Source organism: Dreissena polymorpha, chromosome 4 (genome assembly GCF_020536995.1).
Source record: "Dreissena polymorpha isolate Duluth1 chromosome 4, UMN_Dpol_1.0, whole genome shotgun sequence".
NCBI lineage: Eukaryota > Metazoa > Mollusca > Bivalvia > Myida > Dreissenidae > Dreissena > Dreissena polymorpha.
Genome location: NC_068358.1, coordinates 89,255,344 through 89,280,367, shown reverse-complemented (window position 1 = coordinate 89,280,367; position 25,024 = coordinate 89,255,344). Strand labels below are relative to the sequence as shown.

The 25,024-nt window shown below is 32.7% G+C and overlaps 2 protein-coding genes and 1 long non-coding RNA gene across 8 annotated transcripts in view; 1 reads left to right on the top strand and 2 right to left on the bottom strand.

Moving 5' to 3' along the window:
• Window positions 1-25,024, bottom strand: part of LOC127876852 (neural cell adhesion molecule 1-like) — a 207,117-nt gene that overhangs the window by 24,646 nt on the left and 157,447 nt on the right. Inside the window, exon 1 of one of the 5 annotated variants that reach the window (XM_052422347.1) lies at window positions 13,277-13,420. The exons of the other annotated variants lie outside the window; for them this stretch is intronic. Coding sequence (XP_052278307.1) covers window positions 13,277-13,361 — 85 coding nt within the window. The 5' untranslated portion in view covers window positions 13,362-13,420. Of the gene's footprint in view, window positions 1-13,276; window positions 13,421-25,024 lie in introns of those variants that run through there. 5 annotated transcript variants of the gene reach the window in all.
• LOC127876856 (uncharacterized) lies at window positions 13,446-18,898 on the top strand. Of its 2 annotated transcripts, XR_008048115.1 has the most exons (3): window positions 13,449-13,782; window positions 16,687-18,376; window positions 18,533-18,898. It is a non-coding gene; the product is annotated as an uncharacterized LOC127876856 (long non-coding RNA). The 2 variants fall into 2 exon arrangements; XR_008048114.1 differs by lacking the exon at window positions 18,533-18,898 and having other exon boundaries at window positions 13,446-13,782; window positions 16,687-17,963.
• On the bottom strand, window positions 22,148-24,628 carry LOC127876854 (uncharacterized). Its single transcript, XM_052422352.1, has 3 exons — window positions 24,299-24,628; window positions 23,767-23,964; window positions 22,148-22,725 (listed from the first exon to the last, which is right to left on the bottom strand). Exons 1-3 carry the CDS (start codon window positions 24,522-24,524, stop codon window positions 22,481-22,483), a joined length of 669 nt encoding a protein of 222 aa, XP_052278312.1. The 5' UTR covers window positions 24,525-24,628; the 3' UTR covers window positions 22,148-22,480.

Here is a 25,024-nt window from a genome sequence, read left to right as displayed (position 1 = left end):
TGGAATGTAATAAAATATATGCTAACTGAATCCTTAGAGCCGTGAAGTGGCTTATATGTTTATCTGTATTTGAATATCTTACTGCTCCCTTTAGCTACTCCCAATTCTACTGATCTTTGTTGTTAAGTGTAATATATTTAGGAAAATAACAAAAACGATATAATTAATCTTCGCAGGTTCGCAATTGCTATTAACGAGTTGATTATATACTTTGTAAAAGATTAATATTGCGTATCGTACGTGATAAGTAATATAAATAACGTTCTAATTACAATTAATTGTATATGTCTTTTCTCTGTATAAGTTTTATTTATTAATCACAAAAACGTGTTTATAACATAATGCTTTTATATCTAAAGAACAAATACCCCGGTATGTGTGCTAAATAAAAAACTATGATCGAAATGATCTCTGTATAAACGGTTTGAGTCAAATATGAAGCTAGTTCTATTTATATGACATTATGAACATTTACATTTATAAATGTGACGACATTCATAACTAGTTACACATATATTTCAGTTTAAAAACACACCAAAGATGAGAAGTGAAAAGCTTTGCAATGCCTATTGACATCGCTATATAAACGTGTATTTAGTCGTATAAATGATGTATTTGAAATCGGGATCAATATAAGTACGTCTAATTGTTCATTTATCCTACAGCTAAATGATTTTATATAAAACAATACGACTCTTAAAGAAAAGATTAGTTTTCTCGTCGGATATTTTTAGATAAGGTTTATCCTACATATATTTTTAGAACATGTACATAGGGACTTTCACCCCTGATTGCGTCATTCAGGTCAATGGGTACGCATTCGTTTAACGAGTTAACACGTGTGTGTGTGTGTTTACGATTGATTATTATAATATTATGAATTTGAATTACGGTGTTTGGATATAAAACTGGAATGAAACTTGCGAGACTGCATTTTCGATTTCGTTAAAATGTCGAATGTAATCGATTAACGCGATGTTTTGTTGAACAATTGATGGATTAAATTTAAGAAAAGTGTCAGTGAATTGGTCTTTCACTTTGTTGAAGGAAATCGACGCTGAATTAAAAGGGTGATTTCTTTGATGAATAAGTCGTCCCTTTGGCAGTCGATCAAAGAATGTCTATCCACAAAGAATTGTCTGCTTATATCCAGTGCTTTTAAATGGAAAATATGGATAACGATGAAGAAAATTAATGTGTCCAGAATTTTAACTAGTCATGGAAGCAAATTAAACGTTACGAAAATGAACATGGTTATTACACAACTTCGGTGAGTAGAACAATAACCAGTAGATGTTTTACTTTTTATGTCAGTTAGTAAAAAGTGTGTAAAAGAAGAGTTGTTTATAGACTTAAATTACCAATATCGGCGAGGATAAATGCTGAATCATGCTTTACGTAGCTGTGTCTACACATTTTGTAAATTTCAAGATGGCAGCCTTTTTTGTTTTTTGGTATTTAACAGTGGTGAAACAAGAACTGTCTGTGTTCTACTTCTACTTGAGTGTGCAACATATGGAACGCTGACTAAATTTGAATCGAGGCGTATAGCGATATTTTGTCTCGTTACTCTTTTTGAGCGTGAACTATTTCGAGTTCCGTAAACGGGAAAGATCACAATTAACATTACTACGAAATGTGTTTTTGCTTTAACTTTATCAATTTAAGACTACTATTTTGATTGCCTCAGGAATTAATTAAATAAAACATACTGAAGGATAAATAGAATACCATGACCGTGTGATTGTATACTTAAATTTATCCCACTCGTCTCAGAAAGGCTAACAAGGCTCGGCAAGCCTCGCCATGTAAACCTTTCTTCACTCGTGGGATAAATTAAAGTACACAATCACACTAACATAGTATTCTCTATATCACCGATATAGTTAACAATGTCTCTGTGTATGTTTATATGCCTGTTCGCTTATTACGCTGTGTATTCTCTACGTACACCTTTTTTTTCGTGTGTCTATTCAAAAATTCGATAATAGAAAACTGCCTAACTAGATAAGAACATGTTCGCAGAATTAAGCCGCATACAGGTGACGTCCGAGCCGTGCTGTTAGGAAATTGTCTTTCGTCCTTATAAACCAACATTAAACATACATGAGAGTATCGGTTTAACTCGCGGAGATATAACAAAAGTACGTACGTATTCGCGTAAATATTGAAATATATTTAACACGCGGCTTAAAAAAAAAGAGTATGGGTTTTTTATTGGTAAAGGTTTAAGCAGCGAATAATGCACCTGCAGTACTATTTGACATAGAAATGTTTAAAGCAAACATTAGAAAACTTGCCCTGGATGGAGTTCTCAGGTAACACATCCATCATCATGTTGCCTTCATATCATCAAAACTAAAGCTAACAGAAGAGGTGTCTTTAAACTGTAAAGTAAACCTTTGCAGAAATTGTAGAAAGAGTTTCAGTCCAAATGTCACCTAAAACAATTTCAGTCAGGCCGGTAAGTATAGGTTCCTAATCGGATAAGGCATAAGAGTGCAGTGAACAATCGGGGACGGCGGATAATTACATGCATTGTTTACGTATTTATTAAATGGATAACAACGGCTTCTTAATAATACATTTATTAAGTGGACATAAATATATGATATATTAGACTTAATAAACAATTACTAAAGTAAAGATATTACAAATTGTTTAACAATTATTATACCAAATGGTCTTGAATTTACTATGTGAATGACTTAATGCAATATATATATATATATATATATATATATATATAAATATTGACCATACCCATCATTGATGTTGTACAGGACAAAACATTATCATACTTAATGCAATCAACAGTTTGTTCATGTTTAGTTTTTTTTTACAGAACAGAACAGAATATTTATTTGAATTAAGCACAACAAGCTTATCGTCATTTACAAATACATGATAATTTTACAGACATACGTGTTGAATTTAATTAATTACAGTGTTCAAATTACAAACATCAATTAATAATTCACTTATCACTGGATGAGCGCAATCGCATGTTTGTGTGTGCGCGTGCGTGGGTGCGCGCGTGTGTGTGTATGTGTGTGTTGGGTAAGTGTAAATCAAAATTTGTACATCAGAACAGTCAACATCACAATGACATTATTAAGTAGAAACATCTGTTAAACATGTGATTTATAACACTATTAATATGACATGTAAAAATGTACATTTACTTTGTTTCAATGTTCCAAATATCTGGTATGGCATAAGGGATAAGGCATCATAAGCCGAGCCAAAGTCAAACCGATAACATCAATGCTGTAAAGGAATTTCACCCCCTAATAATTAACCATTAAAGATTATTAACGACCCTAATTTGCTTCAACAAAATACCTATAAGTAGAAAGTCAATACATGATGATACTATGTAAAAGGTCACCCTATTTAAAGGCTTTTGGTGAAGATCTACCGACTTAATAACGTGCTTTCTTATGATAGTATACCCAGGGTGTGAAGATCTTAAGTTTGTCGTACTGGCGACACACATTTGGGCAAATAATGTTTAAAGGGAGTAGTTACATATTGGTTTTGTTTAAGTGGTACATAAGTTGCATAATACAGTGCTACCAACAGATGTTAAACTCACTTTATAATTTATATATCAAATAAGCACGCGAGTTCCATTACCAGGAATACTTCTTATGATCACTACAAGGTGCTCAACGTGCGGCAATATACAAATAACAGACAGATTGAGACAAAACTCTTTAATAACATATATGTAATGTAAATAAAAAAGCATGAACTCCACGCCTTTTTTGAATTGGTATTTATTTTACCACTGATTAAACTCGTTTAACAATACGTAAATAGTTTATTTACTACAGGTGAAACTTTACAATTTCCGGTAGTATTTATAGGTTGTTGTTTAGCTAACATTTCGGAATGTTTCCTGTTCTGTGTGCATAATATGGGTTGTTCCAGATTAACTTCATAACGTTCCATGGAAACTTATCTTGGATTGTACCATGTCATGTTGTTACCTACACGAAACGTTCAATTTCTGCCGCCGAAAGGTTACCAGAATTACTAAATATGAAACAAACATACCAAAAGTGGAACTGAGATATGTTGTGATTTATAATCAACATCCCTTGAAAAAAATATTTGCAGTAGCTATTGGAAATATATAGTCCATAAATCGTGATTAATCGTAATCAGATTATTAAAATCTTATTTCCAACGTTACTCGTATGGTATGTAAACCGATGTACGCGCTTTTTTATATTTCAATCTAAACGGATTAGCAAGATTATTCTCTATCGATAACATCAATGTGGACGTGGAATTTGTTATCCGGTTGTTAACACTAGCTTTTATTTATCATTCGTATTAAGATAAACACGTGGTAGTTATGAAGAATATCATCAAATTCTTAACAGCATCGTTGCGGTCAAGATGTTCGCATGCGTATGTTGAGGACCTAACGACTAAGTACAGTGTATCCTGAGATTATACACTAAGCGATACAATCCTACTTTTGTTATGCATTTCAAACGACTTGCTTTCAAAATATTTTGTTTGCTTACATACACATTTGAATTTGTACGTTGCAACAATTAGCTACCAAATAAGTTATCAAGTTTAGGTTGTTCGTGTTAGGTTAATGTTTATACGGAACATAAATCAAACTATCAAACGATTATTTGTATTATTTAAATGTTGAAGGAATTCAATTTTATTTTGCGGCTGCAATTAAATTCTGGGTTGTCATCCAATATAAGTTTGATTAGTTTCTTCGTCTCAAACACCTCATATGAACTCAGTACAAACGCAATTCACGGCTATCGTCATAGATATCCCGCAAAGCGATGAAAATACAACTAGTCGCTAGTTTAAGTGTTGTTAGAAAATAAATTCTCACTGACGACTTCAAAACGTTTATAGCATCTTTTTGGACGACGCACTGAAATGCGGTGAAGATCAAATGATAGTATCTTTTGCTACGTGGAAGGATGGGTTATCGTACGATTTCCTTATTTCGAGCATAGCCTACTTTCGATCACTTGGTTTACATTAAGAACGCGGCTCTCGTGATGACGTGACATGCATGCGTTCCGAGTATTTTGTTGATTTACATCACAGCGCTTAAACATAAATACAGACACGACTAAAATAAGCAAAAAACTAGTATAATTGAATTTCCAAATCTTTCTTCAACTGAAATAATCGAAATGCATGCTTCATACTCCAATAATGTTTTTCGGTTCTCTTTATTGACCTTGCACATACATTGTAAACCACTGCGCTAGGGTAAATACAATACTTTCATGGATTTGATTTATTTTAAAGAAAATTCTTCTTCTTTTTCACGATTCCCCGAAAATGTTACACGGAGCAATCTGTGCGCGCGCATCGCAAAAATAGGTGACATGACGATACACATATGTTCAGTGGGTAAACCCTGTCCCGATTGCATGCTAATTTTATCAAATCTTTTAATAGTAACATATATGCCGAAATTTTATTTGAACAAATTGTGAACGTTGGCCTTTTTGCAATTCTTGAGCACTTTTTCATGTCAATGTTGCTCAAAAGAAGAGCGAGCGATAAAAATGAAACTTAAGTTAAGTTGTGCAGTATGGCTTATCTCTATTAATGGCGTTAATACGAACTATTTACACCTTTTGTAATACTTTGTGTTAATCTTTGTTATTTATTACTTAAATACAATGCTTTACACGAGATTATTGTAATGTGTTTATTTAACATCTGTGTTCCATAATAACTGAAATATTTTACAAGATAATTATGACTTTTAAATATAATCGGTCTAAATGCACATGAGCATATGCCAATGTGAAAATTAAATGCTGAAAGGCAATACACATGCGTAACAAATGATGGCGTAAATATATAATATATTGATTTTTGTCCAACTTATGTCGAATACATGTCAAATACATATATTTAATATTATGTCAAATTATGCAAGGGCCTTTTAGCAATAAGTTGAAAAACTAATTCCCGCATGCATTAATTCCAAGAATCAACCGTTTATGCCCCAAAAATGTAAGCTATCATATATAATACAATAATTGATCATACGATCACACACAACATTTAGAAATAATGTGCGTCATTTTATTTTTAACATGAGTCGCACTATAATTTACTCATACTGTGTGTATTATGTTCTCCCATTGGTCGTTAATGTATTTGGCATTTAAGTTAATCGTTAACAAATGGTGTGGATTATGAAAACTAGTCGGGCGAAGTTTGTAGTATATTCTTTGGTCAGACTGTAAACATTACGCACAGCCTTTATATGATACACAACACAGCATTTGTTATTTTGCTAAGTATGCTGTTATAGCTTCTGTTGCAGACACATGCAATGTTACTCCCGTGCATTTTCGATTATAAAGCCCATTGAATATAGAAAATTCTAGAGTAATCTGTATTGGAACAGACGATTACTGAGTAAACTAGAATATCAGTAAGTATGAACTGTTTGATAATCTTGCACTTTAAGTACATTAACGTGTGTGCACAAAATATTTGAACACAATTTAATGATTTATCAAAAATATAAATGTTCATGCATACTTTGTTAAATCGTTTAATAGATAACGTTCTTTTTACATAACTAGCAATGGTTTTAGCAAACACCAATATACATGGTAATCAATTAAGTGACGATGAACAGTTACGCATAATCTGTAATATTATCGAAGTCGCAGTAATATTAAATGCACTGATGTAATCACATACTTAATATTGCATTTCAATTTTTTTCGAATTTGATGTGAACCTTGGGATGATTCAAATTAAAAAAATTAAAAATATCAACTAGTAATGCTCGATATTTTTTTATATAACTGTTAAACGCACACACCGTTCAAATTGAGAATTATACATAATTCGTCGTATCTATTATTTGGCATTTAAGTATTAATGAATTGCATATTTTTGCCGATCCTAATTACATGTATTGTTCCAAGAAAAGCATCACGATTTCTCAATAATTGCTTAATGTGCCACCAATTCGTGCAATACATTATCAATATAGGTGTTGCCAGTATGATGAAGAAATGACATTATACATATGATGCGAAACACCGTTAATGTTGAGTTTGCTCATTCATTGGCACGCATATGGCATGAATGCTGAATGCCTTAGTCGATAAAACGTATTTAGCTAATATGCTGGCCTAAACTCATGTATTTGATGTGCGCATTCCATGTATACACATATTACTGTCCATTTGACGTAACGTATTCAACCATAGTCTTACGACATGTGTAGATATTGTAAACATATTTATTTTACATCACTGCGTAGACTAAGAAACTTTAAAATATAAGTCTACATTCTAAATATTAATATTTTCATGTTTAAGGACTCTTTACAGTACTTAATTATATTTTGCGTTTATTATATTAGTTGATTCATTGAACCATTTGCATAACGCGATTAATAATTAAAGTTTATCGTGAAGCAACCAGTATTATACAATACATTAATACAATTTTCAAGTCATGGCACATTTACAAAAACGTTATGCCCGTCCCGTTTTAGTGCCAAGTAATGAATACTACTGAGAAGAAATCATTACACAGGTCGCGGATTAAAATAAATGTTGAATGAGTTCAACATAACCACATGCAATACGAATAGTGTAGCATAAATAGAATAGAGCTCTTTATGTGACTCCAACACTGTGGTGTCGTTTTTGATACTCTTTAAAACTTTAGAAAAAGGCGTACATATATTAATATTATTTATAGATTTGTAAAAGCATAAGACCAGTACTAATTTAATACAATTTTGCGTTGATGTTTCGATTAAACGAAATTTCATTGACAGTCATATGCATTTTATATAACTTGAAAGCAAAAACTATCAGAATAATATTCGAGGCTTATTACATTACAAAAATGAAGTGATCGTGGGTGGTAGATAGATTAAAAGTCCAAATGATGGTCAAATAAAAGTGCTGTTGAATCTTAAATAATGCGATTTCAATACTTGTATATGCAGTAATACAAATCGAGTAACTACGTTATGTATGCGTTTATTTGAAATGTATGTATTGTATAGATCGGCTTTGATACATTGAATAATACGGAAAACAATTATGATAATCAATAGTTTAACTTAATAATGTCACATATCATTAACTTCTAATTTCTAACGAACGTACATAAGGCTCAAATAAATAACAAACAAATCATTTCCATTTATCACTCGAGTCAAGTAAAGGACCCTTAATAAATGATCTCATGTTGATAATACTCTGCTTTTACTTTTAATGTTTACGTTTGAACGTAGCAAAACGATTAGTGACAAATATGTCACTGTATTTGTTTCAGAAAATAGGTATTCCTATAAATTCAACACAGTTCGATATACAAACACGCACCCTAGATTGTGTGTATATATTTTATCCTTACCGATTCCATATAAACATTGTTTCTATTACAGTAAAATTGTAAGTTGGTATATTCTTAATTTTTCATTAAGGAGTAAAGTCACTATCAACTCTAATGGAAAATAAAACTATATATATTTAGAACGAATTCACGAATTCGCGAAGCGAATCCTGCAAAATGAAAAGCAATAAAGCTGCAAAACTATTTCTTGCCTTACAGCAATAAACCCAACTGATGCATTCGAATAATTGCTACTTCAATCTAAACATATTGAATAAACAATTGTGCTTGGCAGTTTAATTTATATCCAAACAACAGAGATTGATCAGACAGGACCAATTGAATGATGTGTAGGTCTCATGATTAGTAATGATTTAAACCATTTTCTATCAAGTTACTGATCAATTGCGATCGTTATAATACTCAAACCATTAACCTAATTTATGAAATCAACGTGTCGACAGTAATTTAAGGGAAAACATATTTGCATCACGGCGATTGCTGTCATTCAGACTTAATATGTATTGTTGATGAAATGAGGCTACTACACACATGGATATGTAAGCGTTTAAGACTACGAGAGTATCTTAATTTATAGAGAGAAAACTCGGTAACTATTGAAACATGTTGATTATAATATGATCAAAGATTCGTGCCATTTTATATAAGTCACTAGTACTTTTTATGATGTGTATTCAACGATTTTGCAGAAAATGCAATAGTTACTGAGTAACAATTTAAGGTATTTGAATTGACATTAAAACGGCGTGTAATAAAGTGCGTCTGTCATTCCGAAAGTTGGGTTTCAGTTTCAAACAATTTTGGGTTTAGAAAGTAAATATTGTTACCAGCATAGTGTTGCATTTCAAACGATTACATTTTAACGTCCTCAATCACATATTAAGAACGAAGTATTGCTGGGAAATCTTAAGAGAACGTGCTTTTCCGTAAACGATATGAAAGTGTAAATTGATTGGATTGGTCGAGACTGGCGGTCAGCATATTCCGAGGCAAAGTTGGAGATTGACTTACTTTGTCGTCATCACATTTAGTCACATGGGTACTGTTGCTTTCGAATGAGTAATTTGGATATATACCAGGTACAACTATCTGCACGTATTGATATAAAACAGCTTTCATCGGAAAAATCAGAAATGTATATACGTTGTATATATAATCCAAATTTAAACCTTTTTATTTAAGCTCGATTGAATTGAGGCCTTAGGCTTATATAAACGCTCTCGAGTCCGTTTCCTGGGCCTAGAACCAGTACTTGGTGTCTTTGGGAGAGAGCTAAAGAACGCTCCCATGACCTCCCAGTCGCTAGGCGGACACCCTATCCATTACACCACGGCGACCTAAAATGACAAACGCACTTTATTACACGCCGTTTTAATGATAATTTAAATACCTTAAATAATCGAATTAACAGTTATATCAAATTTTGCATTTAATTTGTAATGCTTTGCTATACATATATACATGTGACCGTATTGTTAATGGTCCATTTAGAAAAAGAAATTATTTTAACTGTTGTTCAGATTATAAAAGTTTCCATGTCTTTGCTTCTTGTTTTTTTCTATCTGTGTTATTTGAGTTTTGTTTCGTTCAATCTTTTTTTCCTAATCTTTGTTAAAGCAGATACGCTTGTCGGTACATTTTCTTCTGTGAGTTTGTTCGAATAACCCAATCGTAAATGAGATGACTGTTTGCAAAGTTCGTAAAAATATATATATAAACATATTAATCAATAAAATATCTAGTTTTTTTTCTTAAGTAATTTCCAAATTACGCTATATAATTTAACTGATGAACTGTATAAATTTCGTTTTTTGCATTTCTTATTCAAACAAGGTGTGTTTCAATCGACGCAATCTATAACACATGTTTATGAATGGTTTTGTTTAGATCCCTCAAATTTTCATTTAGCGTGACTAATGTTTAATAAATAATTACATAGCACATCTGTGATGTATAAGCATCATTTTATCGTTCACACTGTGTGCACCGTACATATTTTATTTATTATCAACGCTGAGCTAACTTAGGTATTTATCGATAATTGTGTTGACATAATATTCTACATGCTTAAATAGTATACTTAAGAGGACATATACTCAATGAAATAATGTACGCAAAACATTCATTTTATGTATAAAACACTCGTACACATAATGAACTAAAACTTAAAAAATAGCACTCTTATGGGATTATTTTTTACACTTAAATCCAATTGATACTTGTAAAACCCACTCTACGTTGTGTCATAACAATGACTTGCGCGATTTTATTCATCGAATGACTGCTTCATCATTCACAAAAATAAAATGTTGCAAGTCGCTATTGCGTTATAAAAAACAAATATCTTCTCCAAACTGGTAACTATCGTTCACTTTACTGAACAGATACACCACGACATTCTTCAATCGATAAATGTGGTCTGCTGCATCTCAATTATCCCATAAAACAGCTGAGCGATTTGTAGAACGTTGGTCAACACATTCAGCTGTTCTGTCGCAATATAACTGTATAAAAGTAATCATAGCTTACTGAGCAATAAAATCGTTGTGTTAAATAAAATGAATTCGCATTAGCGCAAACGTTATCTTAACTATTAAGTCATAATTACATTTTGATTTTCCTGACTGGTAAAAATGTAAACAGTTAAGTATGTAATTAAACATTCGCCGAATCATAAAAGTAAATCATTTTATCAAGCATATAAAATCTCGAAAATAAATTACAGCAAAAGCATTAACGTTCATAATTGCTTAAACATCGAATCATACTTTCAACGATATTTCCGCTCCGACAGCGGCTGATTTGTTTCTCTAACACTCATTTATTAAAAATATCATACGTCATTTGTATGTCTTATTTTGAAATAATTTTGTGGTATGGAACATTTCGCGGAGAAATGTTGTACGGTAGTACTAGAATTATGATAGTATAGTATGTGCTCTCTATTTTATTAGACTTACAATGATCCTATACATTGATATTTTCAATCTAATAAAAACATATAAAACTGAATATATTTAAAGTCATTTGATAGTTCAGTAAAAATAAAGTTATTGTAATCGAGTACACGTTATGTCAATGAGTTACTTTTATAAATACATACTGCCATAATAACAAACAATAACATTCTGGTAAAATGATAATTTAATACAGCTTACTATATGAATTTAAGCAAGGCTAAATTCCCGTGATACCCATTTATCCGGGACTATAATACACAAGGATTGTGGTAAACATTCAAGTTTTTTCTTATTGCAAAATCGTCTTAAAACACCATGCTGTTGATTGAAATGTAACGTACACAGATGGTAAAGTTTACTGTAGACATTAAATAGATCGTCTTCATCATACATTCAGTAAATCATCAGGTTAACTGCTCATGTTACAAAAACCCATAATATACCGCGACCAGGAACACTTTTCGTGAGTCTGTCATCGGGCGAATATCATTCTCCAAACTCCGCATCAATAATACCTTTATTTAAATATAAGTCGGATATAAACATACAATACATATTCATGTCTACGCTAAATTCGCGACGTTTTTAAACAGATATGTATAATTTATTTCATTTAAAGATAGTTGCTTTATATACAACGTAAATTCAAATGAATCGCATTTGTTTAACTCTTAACATGGTCCCAAGTGTCCCTTCTTTGTTCATGTTAATCTCGAATTGTTAATTGAAATAAATCTTTAATCGAACAAAACTTGCGGTCCGCAAATATTGGCGTTTCACACCCTTTGATAAGTGTTCAGTTTAAACTTGGACATTGGCATTTATCCCCGAACAGTGTTCATTAGCCTTAGTATTTTATTGGCAACTAAATTAGGGGTGATTGGCGCATTTGTTAATAATCAGCATTTATTTACATGTGTATCTACATTTGTTAATTTATATTCACATCAAATGTAATCATAATGTATGCATATAAGATCGACACTCCAGAATGTTGATATTCAAATACATTTAGGACGTTTAAAATAAAGTATTTACTAAACAAGTATGTTAAGCCTTTTGGCACACCGTAGTTAGTGGCAATATTACCGTGGCATCGATTTCATAATGATATTATATAAGAAACATGGGATTTTCTTGACACTCCTTTGTATGTGATGTCGTGTAAAAAAGGGGCGATACTATGCTTTCAATTGACCAATGTAAATTAGGCTAGCAGAATTTCGACCTCACAAATAATTTTTGAAAAATCTCATTGGTTACCGTGTATTATTCTACGAAAATCATATTAGCTAATCTAACGACGCGTGTACAAAATAGTTAAAATGCAACCGGTGTTCTTTTCGTAATATTAATATGTGCCAGTTCGATTTTGTCTTATTGACCATTGCCCGTCTTATGGGCATTGCTCCCCACACTCAATTCGAAGAATATCATAACGTGCAGTGTCGAATCATTTTTCATAAATTGACAAATCTTAAACCGGTTTTCCTACGGTATATAATTAAATTACAACGAACCATATGATTGTGATATTACATTTAGTCATGTGATAAGTCAATTTTGACAAATGAAAACCATTTCCATCGATATCATTTAATGTTTATAGCTATGCATTAAAACGAATTAGTGACCGTTTAAAGATAACATAATCACGAATATTTTTATCGATAGAGGCTTCATTAAATATTAGACATGTTTTATTGTTAATGTCATTATTAAGAGCTTTAGCAATAATCAATCTATACATAACTGCCATTTCTCCGGTTGTAAATAATTTATTCAAATAACAAAACCGTACCATAATTCACGTAGATGGATTCAATAGCGATTTAAATAAGCCTTGATCTTTATTTCGAGCTAAACTATATAGGTTAAAACTAAACTAAACTAAAGTAAAAACGTACCTGAATGTCGCAGAAATATTATCAGAAATAACAGCCATGTCCTTCCAAAGTGTTGGAGTTTTACCAGCAGACGTTTTATTTCCATTATTTTTAGTATGCCCTGAACGATGCACTTACTTTAATAGCACTCAGCAACTTCCGAAAATTACACTTCGTAATAAAGTATGACGTACCCTTTGGGTCAAAAGTACAGATACGCCAACAGCTTAAAATAGATATCACAGCGGTGACAAAATTGTTACCGCGGTGACATTTTTGTCACTGCGGTAATAAATTTATCACTGCGGTGATATATTTGTAACTGTTGTGATACTTTGTTTGACCCAAACAGTTTGATAAGAGCTAAATCGAACTAACCAATGAAACAACGTCTTGCAAAACGGCAAATCGGCGAATATTTACTGCGAAGTTTTCAAGATGTCTGCCTCCATGGATACTGTAAACAACTTTTCAGATCATGAGTTTGGTAATTTTAATCTTCGGACACAAGGATGACGACAATTAAGGTATACTTACATAATCATTTATCGATTAACATTCCTACATAAAGTTTATAAGAAAGTGTGTCGAACTTACGCTATGATATTGTTTTTTATGTATCACGATATCGACAAATGAAGTCTTTATTGTAAATAATCTTGTTTATACTGGTTAAATTATATTCTAGATTAAGTACTAGATCTGCGTTTACCGTTTGTTATGGTCATGATAATAATTGATGCCCGCGATACAATTCATTTTGGAAACAATAGTGACAACCAGGTGATTTAACATACATGTACCATTGTCAAAATTAAGTTAAATCATGTTGACATGGTGGGGTATCATGTACATGTAAATTCATTGGGCCCAAATTGCAGAAAACAAATTCAAGCAAACAACTGTACAGTTTAAATTGAAAAAAAAATGTGTAGATGAAAGACTGTCAGTCAGCCTGACAACAATTTTTTTTTTAAACCTATTTATTTAAGCTCGATTGCATAGAAAGCCTAAAAGTAAGGAATATTTGAAACACTCTCGAGTCTGTTTCCTGGGTTTCAATGGGGGAGATCTAAAGAACGCTCCCACAGAGGGGTTCCAACCCTTGACCTCATAATCGCTAGGTGGACACCATATCCACTACGTCACGGCGACAAGAACATTTGATACCACTACCAGTTTTTATATCCAGGGCCCTCAATCCATTTTAGGGGAAGCGGGTCGCTACCCTCATGAGGGGGAATTTTTGCGGCGTTTCCATTTTTGGGGGATTTTTTTACTACTCTCTAATTATTACATTTGTACATGTTTGCACTATATTCATTTCTTTTCTCATAATAAAGTATGTTTAACAAGATTAAATTGAAATAGAATTGAGATATAATAATCATGATACACATCTTTAAAATATATAAAAAAAATTAATCAGGGGGAATTTTTCCCCTCAAAAGGGGAAAAAAATATACTTTTCAGGTGGGGGACTGCGGCCGAAATTCAGCCGCAGATTTGATAGATTGAGGGCCCTGAATAATCATTTATTCAAATTATGCCTTTATTTATAACGGGGTATAACAAGGATCCATCTTCAACAACACTATTCAACTGTAAAATACATTGCATCAAAACTGTTTCCTGTTACTGTAGATTTTGACAATTGAGATGCGTTTGTTTAGTCGGAGTCAAAATTCTGTCAGACTGTTTTAAATTTTGCAAACAATGTTGCAGGATACAAAAATGCATTTTTTTATGTTCCTTACAAACTAAAAGAGTCTCTTGTTGACAATTTACCTTTAAGGATTACATGTATAGTCACTAAGTGTTTGTGTTCATAGCACTTTATCATAAATGGTAATAATTATCTTGAAAATATTTGGACTACATGAATTCTTTTCTTATTGTGACAATAGTGGTTAAAAACTGCATTGTAATGTTAATTGTACTAGTGCGTATACAATTTACCTTTTAGAATTACATGTGTAGTAACTAAGTGTTTGTTTTCATAGCTCATTATTGAAAACGGTACTCATTATCTTGATAATATTTGGACTAAATTAATTGTGACAATAGTGGTTAAAAACTGCACAATAATGTTAATTTTACTAGTGCGTACAAAATTTGTTTGTTTCCACTAATATTGCAAAACAAATATTTCAATATGATTTAGAGTAGGTAGGTTGGCATTTCCTTTTTTAAATGATTTTTAATTTATACACAAGCTATTCCTACTGAAACAAAGATATCCAGAGACAAAAATCTCCCAATTGCCTATATAACATTCTTTCCATATACTAAGAAGTTGGCCAAATTATGTTTTTGAGATATGATAAAATGTAAAAAAGAAATAAAAAAAAACAAGTACTTTTTATTTCAAACGGCAATAAAATGCTTAGGGTCTGCTCCGCACACAAAAAGGGTCCGTCGGCTTTTGAAAACAATTTTTTTCTCGGCCTAGTTGTTCCTGTTGTGGATTACCCAGTTGCTGCCTGTTTCGAGTTTTATTTGTTATCCCAAAGCCCTGCTTTAAATCTGTGTGGGACTATGTTTTAGCTTTGCAACTTGAAACTTGCTACCGGTAATTTGATTAAACACCTATTTATATAATTATACTCAATGGCGTTGTACAAAACATATTTATGTACATTCAATTGATAAAATATAAGAGTGATTGATGCTATTATGCAGCATTACTTAAAGGATTAATAATCTAAAATTGTGTGATATAAATAAAAATGCCGTACAAAACTTAAGTAATTAAACTATACTGGCTACAATATTAAAACACAGTAAAAATAAAATAGTATGTAATAAATTGATATAACTAGGTTTAAGACAATAATTATAATGATATTATAAGCAAATTTTTGGCAACATAAAGACACTGTATTTAATTAACTTTAAATAAACATTAACATAAACATTAGCTTTAATTAATAGTAAAACAGTATAGCTTTAATCAGGACATTCCAATTTCTATTAGGCAGTTTATGTCTGTATTTTTTCAGAGATATAAGACATGGTGTTCAAATTGAGTATGCATGTTAACTATAACCAGGGGAAGCATATTTCCCAATTGCTATTTGCAAAAAAATTAACAATTTCTACTTTCCAACATTGAGTTTATTGCGCTTACTCTAAAATATCTTATTAGTTTAAGTTATATTATCTTTTTTTGTATTTATCCATTCAGTCATTTTATCTCAATAAGATTGCCACATTTTAAACAACTCTCTTTTATACATTGTTCTGGTGGACTGTATTACTGACACTCAAAATAGTGTAAAATGTTGTAAATTGTCATAAAACATTTCAACAAACAATTGTAAAACAGTTGTAAACAATCATGTTCAACTAAATTTGTTTTTATACATTAATTTAAACATTTGTAATGGTATAATAGAGAGTCCTTAACAATTGTCAAATTATATTTTCAGAGTCCATCAATGGTTGTGAAATCAAGGATATTCTATTGGAAGGAAAGACATGAATGCATTCAAGTTTCCTGTGAGCAATATGATTTCCTGACTTTGCCTTACAGTATAAAACAAGAGAGTTAAACACTTGAAACTTGAAAAGATGTGGTCCTAGAACCTGAAATGGCAACTCCAGCTCTCTACAAAAGCATCATCTGGAATCCAACTATGTACAATCAAAAAATTAATGTGTGTCTTAATTTTGTCTTTTTAGAGCCCTGACGGGTCTTAAGATATCAGATGTTTTAAAATTCATTGTGTTTGTGCTGCAAGTTTTATGAACTGGTTATAAAGCTTATGTATGAAGAACCGTTTACTGCCTGGTTAGCTGCAGTAGAGCACTCATAGGAATTGGGAGATCTGTGGAATCCCTTTGTGGCTTGCAAATTTCAACCTGTTTTCAAAAATTGCTTAGTTGGTCAGTGTGTTAATATTTCAATTTTCAGGTCTGGTAAAGAAAGTTATTTAAAGGCAGTGTGCAAGGTTTTCCTTAATAATAGCATGTACACAGGAAAAAAAAGCTTAATATTAGATATTTTGTTATAATCAGTTTGTGGTCCGTCCATAGCTAAACATGAACATAGATATTTTTTACTTTTATTAGTACTATATACATATTATAAATAAAAGGTTGTATCTTGCATCTTCTAATCCTTAAAGTGGCATGGTGGCCTAGTGTGTGTGTTGTTTATCTATGAAATTTATACATGTATACTAATATCTAGGCTACATTATGATGTACTTCTCAAAGAACAGTATGTTTAAAATGCAGGTTTATACTAATTTAAATACAGGTACAAATTAATCCTGTGTTGTATATAGCAGAATGTCCCTTATTTTCACTGTTATCTTTTAAAACTGTTCAGGTACACTTCACCTGCATAAAACTAGTTCAGATATATATGTCCCATAGAGCAAAACAATTGTCACTAAATCATTGTATAATCGTTATTGGCAGTTCACTTCTGTAGTTTCTGAAATGAAAAATTGTTGTTACCTACCTTCACTCTTAATTCAGTTTTAGTGGAATGCTTAATTTCATTTTTTTTTTCTTTATTAGTTGTAAGTAGTGGGCTCTGTGTTCTGATTAGTTCCTAAATTGAACACATGTTTAAACGTCGGTTGTTAAATTGTATAACATGTTAATGCAGAATTGTACCATAACATGAAATTGTATTTTTTGCTTTGTACATTGTTTGAAATGTTACCATCTTGTTTCTAATAAATGTTTTTTATAATTCACCATCTAGTCCTATTTGCAAAAAAGTGAACCATTTAAATATTGTATTTAAAGTATACACCCGTTAGCCTTACTTAAGTCGTGAACATTTCGTAGGCATTTGTTATCCCCAGTAATAGGCGGAGGGATATTGTTTTGGCGCTGTTTGTCCGTCCTTCCGTCCGTCCGGCACTTTTGTGTCCAGAGCCATATCTTGTTAGTGCTTTAGCGGATTTCATTGAAACTTGGTATGAGTATATTATATGGATAAGAGGATGATGTACACTTTGTATCTTGAAAAAAATGCTTTTTAATATAATCTTAGAGCTTTATCTTCACTAACACATGAGCCAGAGCCATGAAACTTGCCATAGTTGTTCTCAATCATCTAGGGGTGCTTCACATTCAACATCCATAATTCTAGGGGCTAAGGTCATGGCCCTTTGTATCTTGAAAAAAATGCTTTTTGATAGAAGCTTAGAGCTTTATCTTCATTAACACATGAGCCAGAGCCATGCAACTTGCCCTAGTTGTTCTCAATCATCTAGGGGTGCTTCACATTCAACATCCATAATTCTAGGGGCTAAGGTCATGGCCCTTTGTATCTTGAAAAAAATGCTTTTTGATAGAAGCTTAGAGCTTTATCTTCATTAACACATGAGCCAGAGCCATGCAACTTTCTATAGTTATTCCAATCATCTGGGGTTGTTTCACATTCAACACCCATAATCCTAGGGGCTAAGGTCAAGGTCACACATTGAGGTCAAAGGTCACAAATTTGAGGAATTATTCATTAATTGGTAATTCCTTTACTATGCATCAAGGAATTCTGTTATAACTGTCACAATTGTTCTCAATTATCTAGCTGAGTTTCAAATATAAGATCCAGGTTGCTAGGGTCATGGTCAAAGTCACACACAAAGGTCAAAATCACACATTTTGATCATATATATATATATATATATATATACTACTACTACTACTACTACTACTACTACTACTACTAGTATTTCCACCACCACCACCACCACCACCACCACCACCACCACCACCACCACCACCACCACCATTCACAGTGACAAAAAACGTATTCAGTGACAAAAAACGTATTCACATAATGGCTGCTACTACAACTTATAGCCCATATTGGGCGCATGCATGTTTTACAAACAGCCCTTGTCATTTTAACTTTTAATTGGCTTACGATGTAACATTCATATTTGGTATGCATGTGTGTACGGACAATGCCTTTCCATACGCACACACATTTTGACCCCTTGAACTTAATGTCCGCGTTTAGGTTTTGAAAACTGCGTTTAGGTTTCGAAAAATGCTCATAATTTCTATCAAAGCGTTTATCGTGGGCATATGTCTTCCTAGAATATTTAAACAACAAGGCATGTGTTTTGAGAAATTAATAAATAATTTTATTGTAATGGATAAATTTATTTAGAAATTAAAATACCGTCCAAGCCGTCGATATGCCCCGTTTACAATGCGATATATTTATCACCATTGTTGTACACTTCAAGGGACGATTAAAATCATCACAGAAAAAATACTAGCAACGTTATTGAGGTATAAAAAAATATTTTTTAGTCACAAATATTTCGGAGGCCTTAGATAATTTACAATTATTAATAGCGCTAAGCTATGGCAAGCGGTTCGACGTATAATCCCAAGATTAGGTTCTCGCTTGAAGATTGCATATGGCTTCCAGAACTCAAGTGTTTATTCGATATCATAGGTTTTCACCAGAACCCAAGTAATAATAAACTGTGCATCAAACGGTGATAGCCTAGGTTCTTATTTGAAAACGAAGGTTTCGACATACGTTAAATACACGGGTCCGGCTATGTGCTTATGCCTACTTTCGAGAATCATCGTGAAATTATTGACGTACTTAACGAACAAACATGCCTAAGCTTATTGAATTAGAGAAAAAACAATCAAAACGGAAAAATTAAATGTTCATGCATATGGCAATGTAAAATCACGTCCGTACACTTAACATCATTAACTTAGGAAAGGAAACAACGAAATACAAAGTTTGGTATGATATACATGTGTCATTAAAGATCAGGGTGTAATTAAAGAGCATGTCAAGTTTTGAATATATATATGCTGAAACGTTATGTTATAATACACAAATGTTTTACTGTAACATAACTTTTTTTACGATAAGTGGTACAGAAACTACACGCCGAATATCTTTATAAAGATATTTCTTGTTTTTGTTAATGACTAACCATAATTCTTGTACAGTAATTTACCATCAATAACAAAAGAAACTCTATGGATATATTTTAATATACTAGTATGCTACTAATATATGTATGCAGAGCTCCAGATCAGACGCTTAAAGTCGTACAAAATGAAAAAAAGGTTTAGTAACAAACTTACATTATGTGCGTACGGTAACACATTGAAAAAATAAAATAAGAATTCAAAATTTGCGATCATGCGTAAAACTCAGTATCAATGCATATATTGTAAACATTTGATCAATGAGTTCTCACTCGTCTAGGCCCACATTAAACGTTATTATGAATTACAGACCATCTTTAAAACAGTAAAAGCCAAACGTTTTCCATTATCTGGTCCTTTTTTCGCAAATAGTCTGCTGTAACCCGGAAATTGTCATGAGCTCTTCTTAGACTATACACCTAAATGCTGATGTGCCAAAAATTATACTTACCGGTAAAAACGAATTAATAATACACTGTAAGGCTGGATTGTTTACTTGAGTGTAAACCAAGATTTTGCTGAAGAAGTTATCTGGAACTCTTTATGTATGTTGAGAGGAATGCCATTACTTAATTTCAAATTTACTAGAGTACACTTATATTGCACCACATAAAAGGCTATAAAACTATAAAATTGAAATGCACATATAAACTTAAATATAGATGGGTAGGTATTTCGTGTCAATCTCTTTCACATATGAAAGAGCAGTCGGTCATTTGGAAGTCATGCTATGCTGCTTAAAGTACATATAGATGCATGACTTAATTTAGATTAAGGAAACTAAAACACAAAGTATTTGCCAAGATTCATAAGAGTCAAATATATACGAGAAGTCAGAGCGTAATCGTGCGCAGCGAGACTTGACATATAGAATTGAACCTCTTATTTCTTTCTTTTGAATAGTTTCATGTCTCCGAACTAATATGCAATACGCCCGGTGTTTTTTATATGCGGATTAATACTCCGTTTTAGAGCCATAATTAATGAACGCATCAATATTTTCAAAAATAAACACAGGATTAATGTTCACCGACATTTTTCATACAGTTTTGATATAAACATTATAGAGCTGAACAAAAAAAATACATTAAGCCCTGTTTTCCCGGCACACGTCAACAATGACGGTTGAAATCCGTGCGTGGGAATTTTTCTAGTAACCAAGAGCGACGTCAACGTTCATGAAGCGTTTCATTCATAAATATGTGCGTCGGATGTCAAAACCAGCTCCACCAACACATCGGCTCCGTTATGTCCTGAATAAAATACATGTATATTTTCTTGAGTACCAACTGCAACTTACAAATATAAAAAACATTCACGGCAGTATTTTTTTGTGCAGGCCTACTGGTCTTAATGGCAATTATAAACGCATTTAGTTTAAGGTTCATGTAGAGGCTTCAGTTTGAAAAATGTGGAACCCCTAGCATTAAACTCAAATTTGACTAAACGAAGAGTGCCACATTGAAAATGTTTACATATTTGCTTAAAAGGGTGGTTTTCCTTCAAACTGCTACCAATTTTGTGCAGCAAAATCTTATACCATCGACAAAATCAATCAAAATACAAAGCGATTTTAACGCAAAAATAGACATTATTTTCAAAAATCTGAATGAAGTTTATTCAACGTTTTTCGGCGGAAAATTATATAACTAGTTAATAATGTCGACATTGATGAGGGCAAGTTACGCTTAAATAATGAATCTTAATGGAGATTATTAAACAAAGGGAACTAACTCAGCTTTTTCAGTAAAGTAGTCAAAATGGATCGTATGTTTTCTCTTTTTTCATTTATTTAACATACGGAAGATAAACGTGCGCCAACTGCTGTCATAATTTTGTCACTTGCATTCTGCGTAGTTACATTATGTTTACTGTCTGTTGCTAACTGCCGTTGTTAATGACGCTTAGTGGCATATCCGATTATGACTGGTTACAGGAATAATGAACACACAAACATTGGAAAGTCACCAAGCATGTTGCAACAATCATCAAGTATAACCGAAAAGACAACAAGCATGTTCGAATTTTCATGAAGCATATTAGAATTAACATCAGGAATAATGTATATATTCACCATCAATGATGTAATGTTGCCACAATCATAAAGTATAAACGAATAGACAACCGGCATGTTTGGAATTGTCATGAAGCATATTAGAATTAACATCAGTCATAATGTAAATATTCACCACGAATGATTTTTACCGAAAACCGTTCCATATATACCCATGAAAAGGAATATAACACAATTTCCTAATGAGTCATGATGTATTAAACTATCTTGGGAAATTATTCCGCTTGAAATGTCTGGCTATTGATGAGCAGTTCGGAGTAATGTTGCACAACATCTTCAACTTCGCGTGGCACTTCAGCCAGCGTCAACACCAGGGCACATGTGTTAACCCGAAGCGTGTCCCCAAATTCCACATCAATAACTTTATGGAAGCCCACTGCCGGCATTGTCGCTGATCCCGTCAGCCACATCAGCACGTCATTCGGCTGTAGCTTAACCCCGTTGACAGATGCAGTTGATCCTGAAATATAAATAAAATTGCGTTTTGTACAATAATTGTTTCCCAGTTGTGTGTGTGTACATGCGTAAACGAGCGCTTACTTCGTTTTGGAATTAGCTATAATTATATATCAACAACATAGCATAAAACATATAGAATGTCGGCAATATGATTCTTAAACTTGGACGAATTCATTTAATCTATCATAAATGTTTCACACCAAAAGTCCATTATGCTTTATTTAAATCCCTTCATTGTAATGCTGTAGGTAAAATTGACTTCTTTCTACCACATAACAGTTAAAAATTGTTTATTTTGGTGGCCGTTTCTAATTTTGGCGGACATTTTTGGTCTGTAAACAGTATTAGATTGTGTCATTCAATTTAACATAGATATGTAGCAAGTTTAAGCTTTATGTAATAAACATAAGTCCGGCAACGATTATACAAATCCCGACAAATCAATAAGACTGGCTATACTAAATTGTAATGCTGTGCCTCGTATTGTCATACAGTTTAGCAGTATTGCAAAATTTTATAGAAATGACTTAAGCACGTACAGGGCAGAATCCCCTGGTATTTTGCATGTAAAACATTGACACATTAACATACTTAAATAATTATATAAATTAATATGGGTGCTCTATTGCATTTCAAGGCCTGAAATGAATGAAATTATGTGCTATTGCAATGATAACCAATTAATGCAAGCACTCGCGCTTATAATGATACTGTTAGTTGCAACAATATATCTTTTAGTTGCCACAATATACATATATATATATATATATATATATATATATATATATATATATATATATATATATATATATATATATATATATATATATATATATATATATATATATATATATATATATATATATATATTGCAATACGATTTCTATGCAGAGAAATATATAACAAAACGTTTTGCGCGACAAACCCCCTTGTTAAGATTTTTCGTTGTAAGTTAATATTTGGACACACTGTGTCAGTCATCCCATGTGTTCATAATGTTACATAATACGTATGATCTACGCTGTAAACGTTTATTATCTACCTTTGGTAGCTCGGAGGAACGTCAGAAAACCTTGAGCTGTCTGCTGATCAGTTTCTGCATGATTCCCAGTCCGATATCGGAAATGCAAAAGCAAGCGAACTGCTTCTACAGTCACCGGTTTTGTTCGGCCGCTGAATATGCAGTAGCTATCATCAGGCCTCAAACGCAGCAACTCAAGGACCTGATGAGTCTTCAGTCCTATGAATATATTTAAAAACATTGATCAGTAATGTGTTGAACTTGATACGATTTACTAAATCAAAAAGTTACAAATCAACGAGCTATTTTTCACAGCGGGGAGCACAGCCTCTGGCTGGGACCTCCGGCAAAAGATGGCGCTATTCTTCTTTACTACTTAGTAATTTCGCACGAAGAGGAATTTCAATGGATGCAGAAGGGTCAAATGTGGGAAGGATAAAGTAAAAGGTTAAGCAGTTTTTTCAAAATAGGTGAAAGTGTCATTGTTTGTATGACTTATTTTAAAGAGTTCGGCATTAATTCAATTAGCAGTAGGCTGAAAGACATATCTTACCATCGACAAACTGGTCAAGCTCAACCCGACTGCTCTCAACCAGGTTATTGACTAGGGCACCAACCAGGGCTGGTATGAAGCTCTTGTTGAAGCTGGTGGATGGGATTAGAAACCCAGCAGTACAAGCTTCATCAAACATCTGTTGGAAGAGTGTTTGTGCTGCAGCGTCACTATCGGCCTCCTTCATCTGAAAGTTCATACGATCGACATTACACAGTGCTTCCATTCTTTACTTACATTATTGTAACTACACATGGACGTTTTCAACTAAACAATTACAACCGTGCCACCCGGAAGCGCAGCGGTAAATACATCCAAAACTAGAACATGGACACTCCTGCTCAAACCGACCAAATAGAACAGAAATGAGACAAATTCACAAACAGAATAATGCTTGGCAGTTAACCTCCAAACAATTAAATCTTCGGAAGGAGACCTATGTCCGGTTTCTGCGTGAGTTCTTCAGATGTTGTCACAGGTCTGAAAGAAGCAAATGAAAATTAGAACAAATGGGTTCTCTAGATTTTTAAAGTTGGCGTATGCTCATAAAGTATGGGTATATACCTAGATCAGACAGCACCATAGTTCTGATCAGGGGTTAATGTATTCGATTATTTATGGCTTCTGAATAAGTGTTTACTTCTTCTGGTAATAATAGAAAGCATAATTATTATGCAAGTTGCACAATTTATTTGGATATCTGAGTAAGTGCATCATAAGGTATCA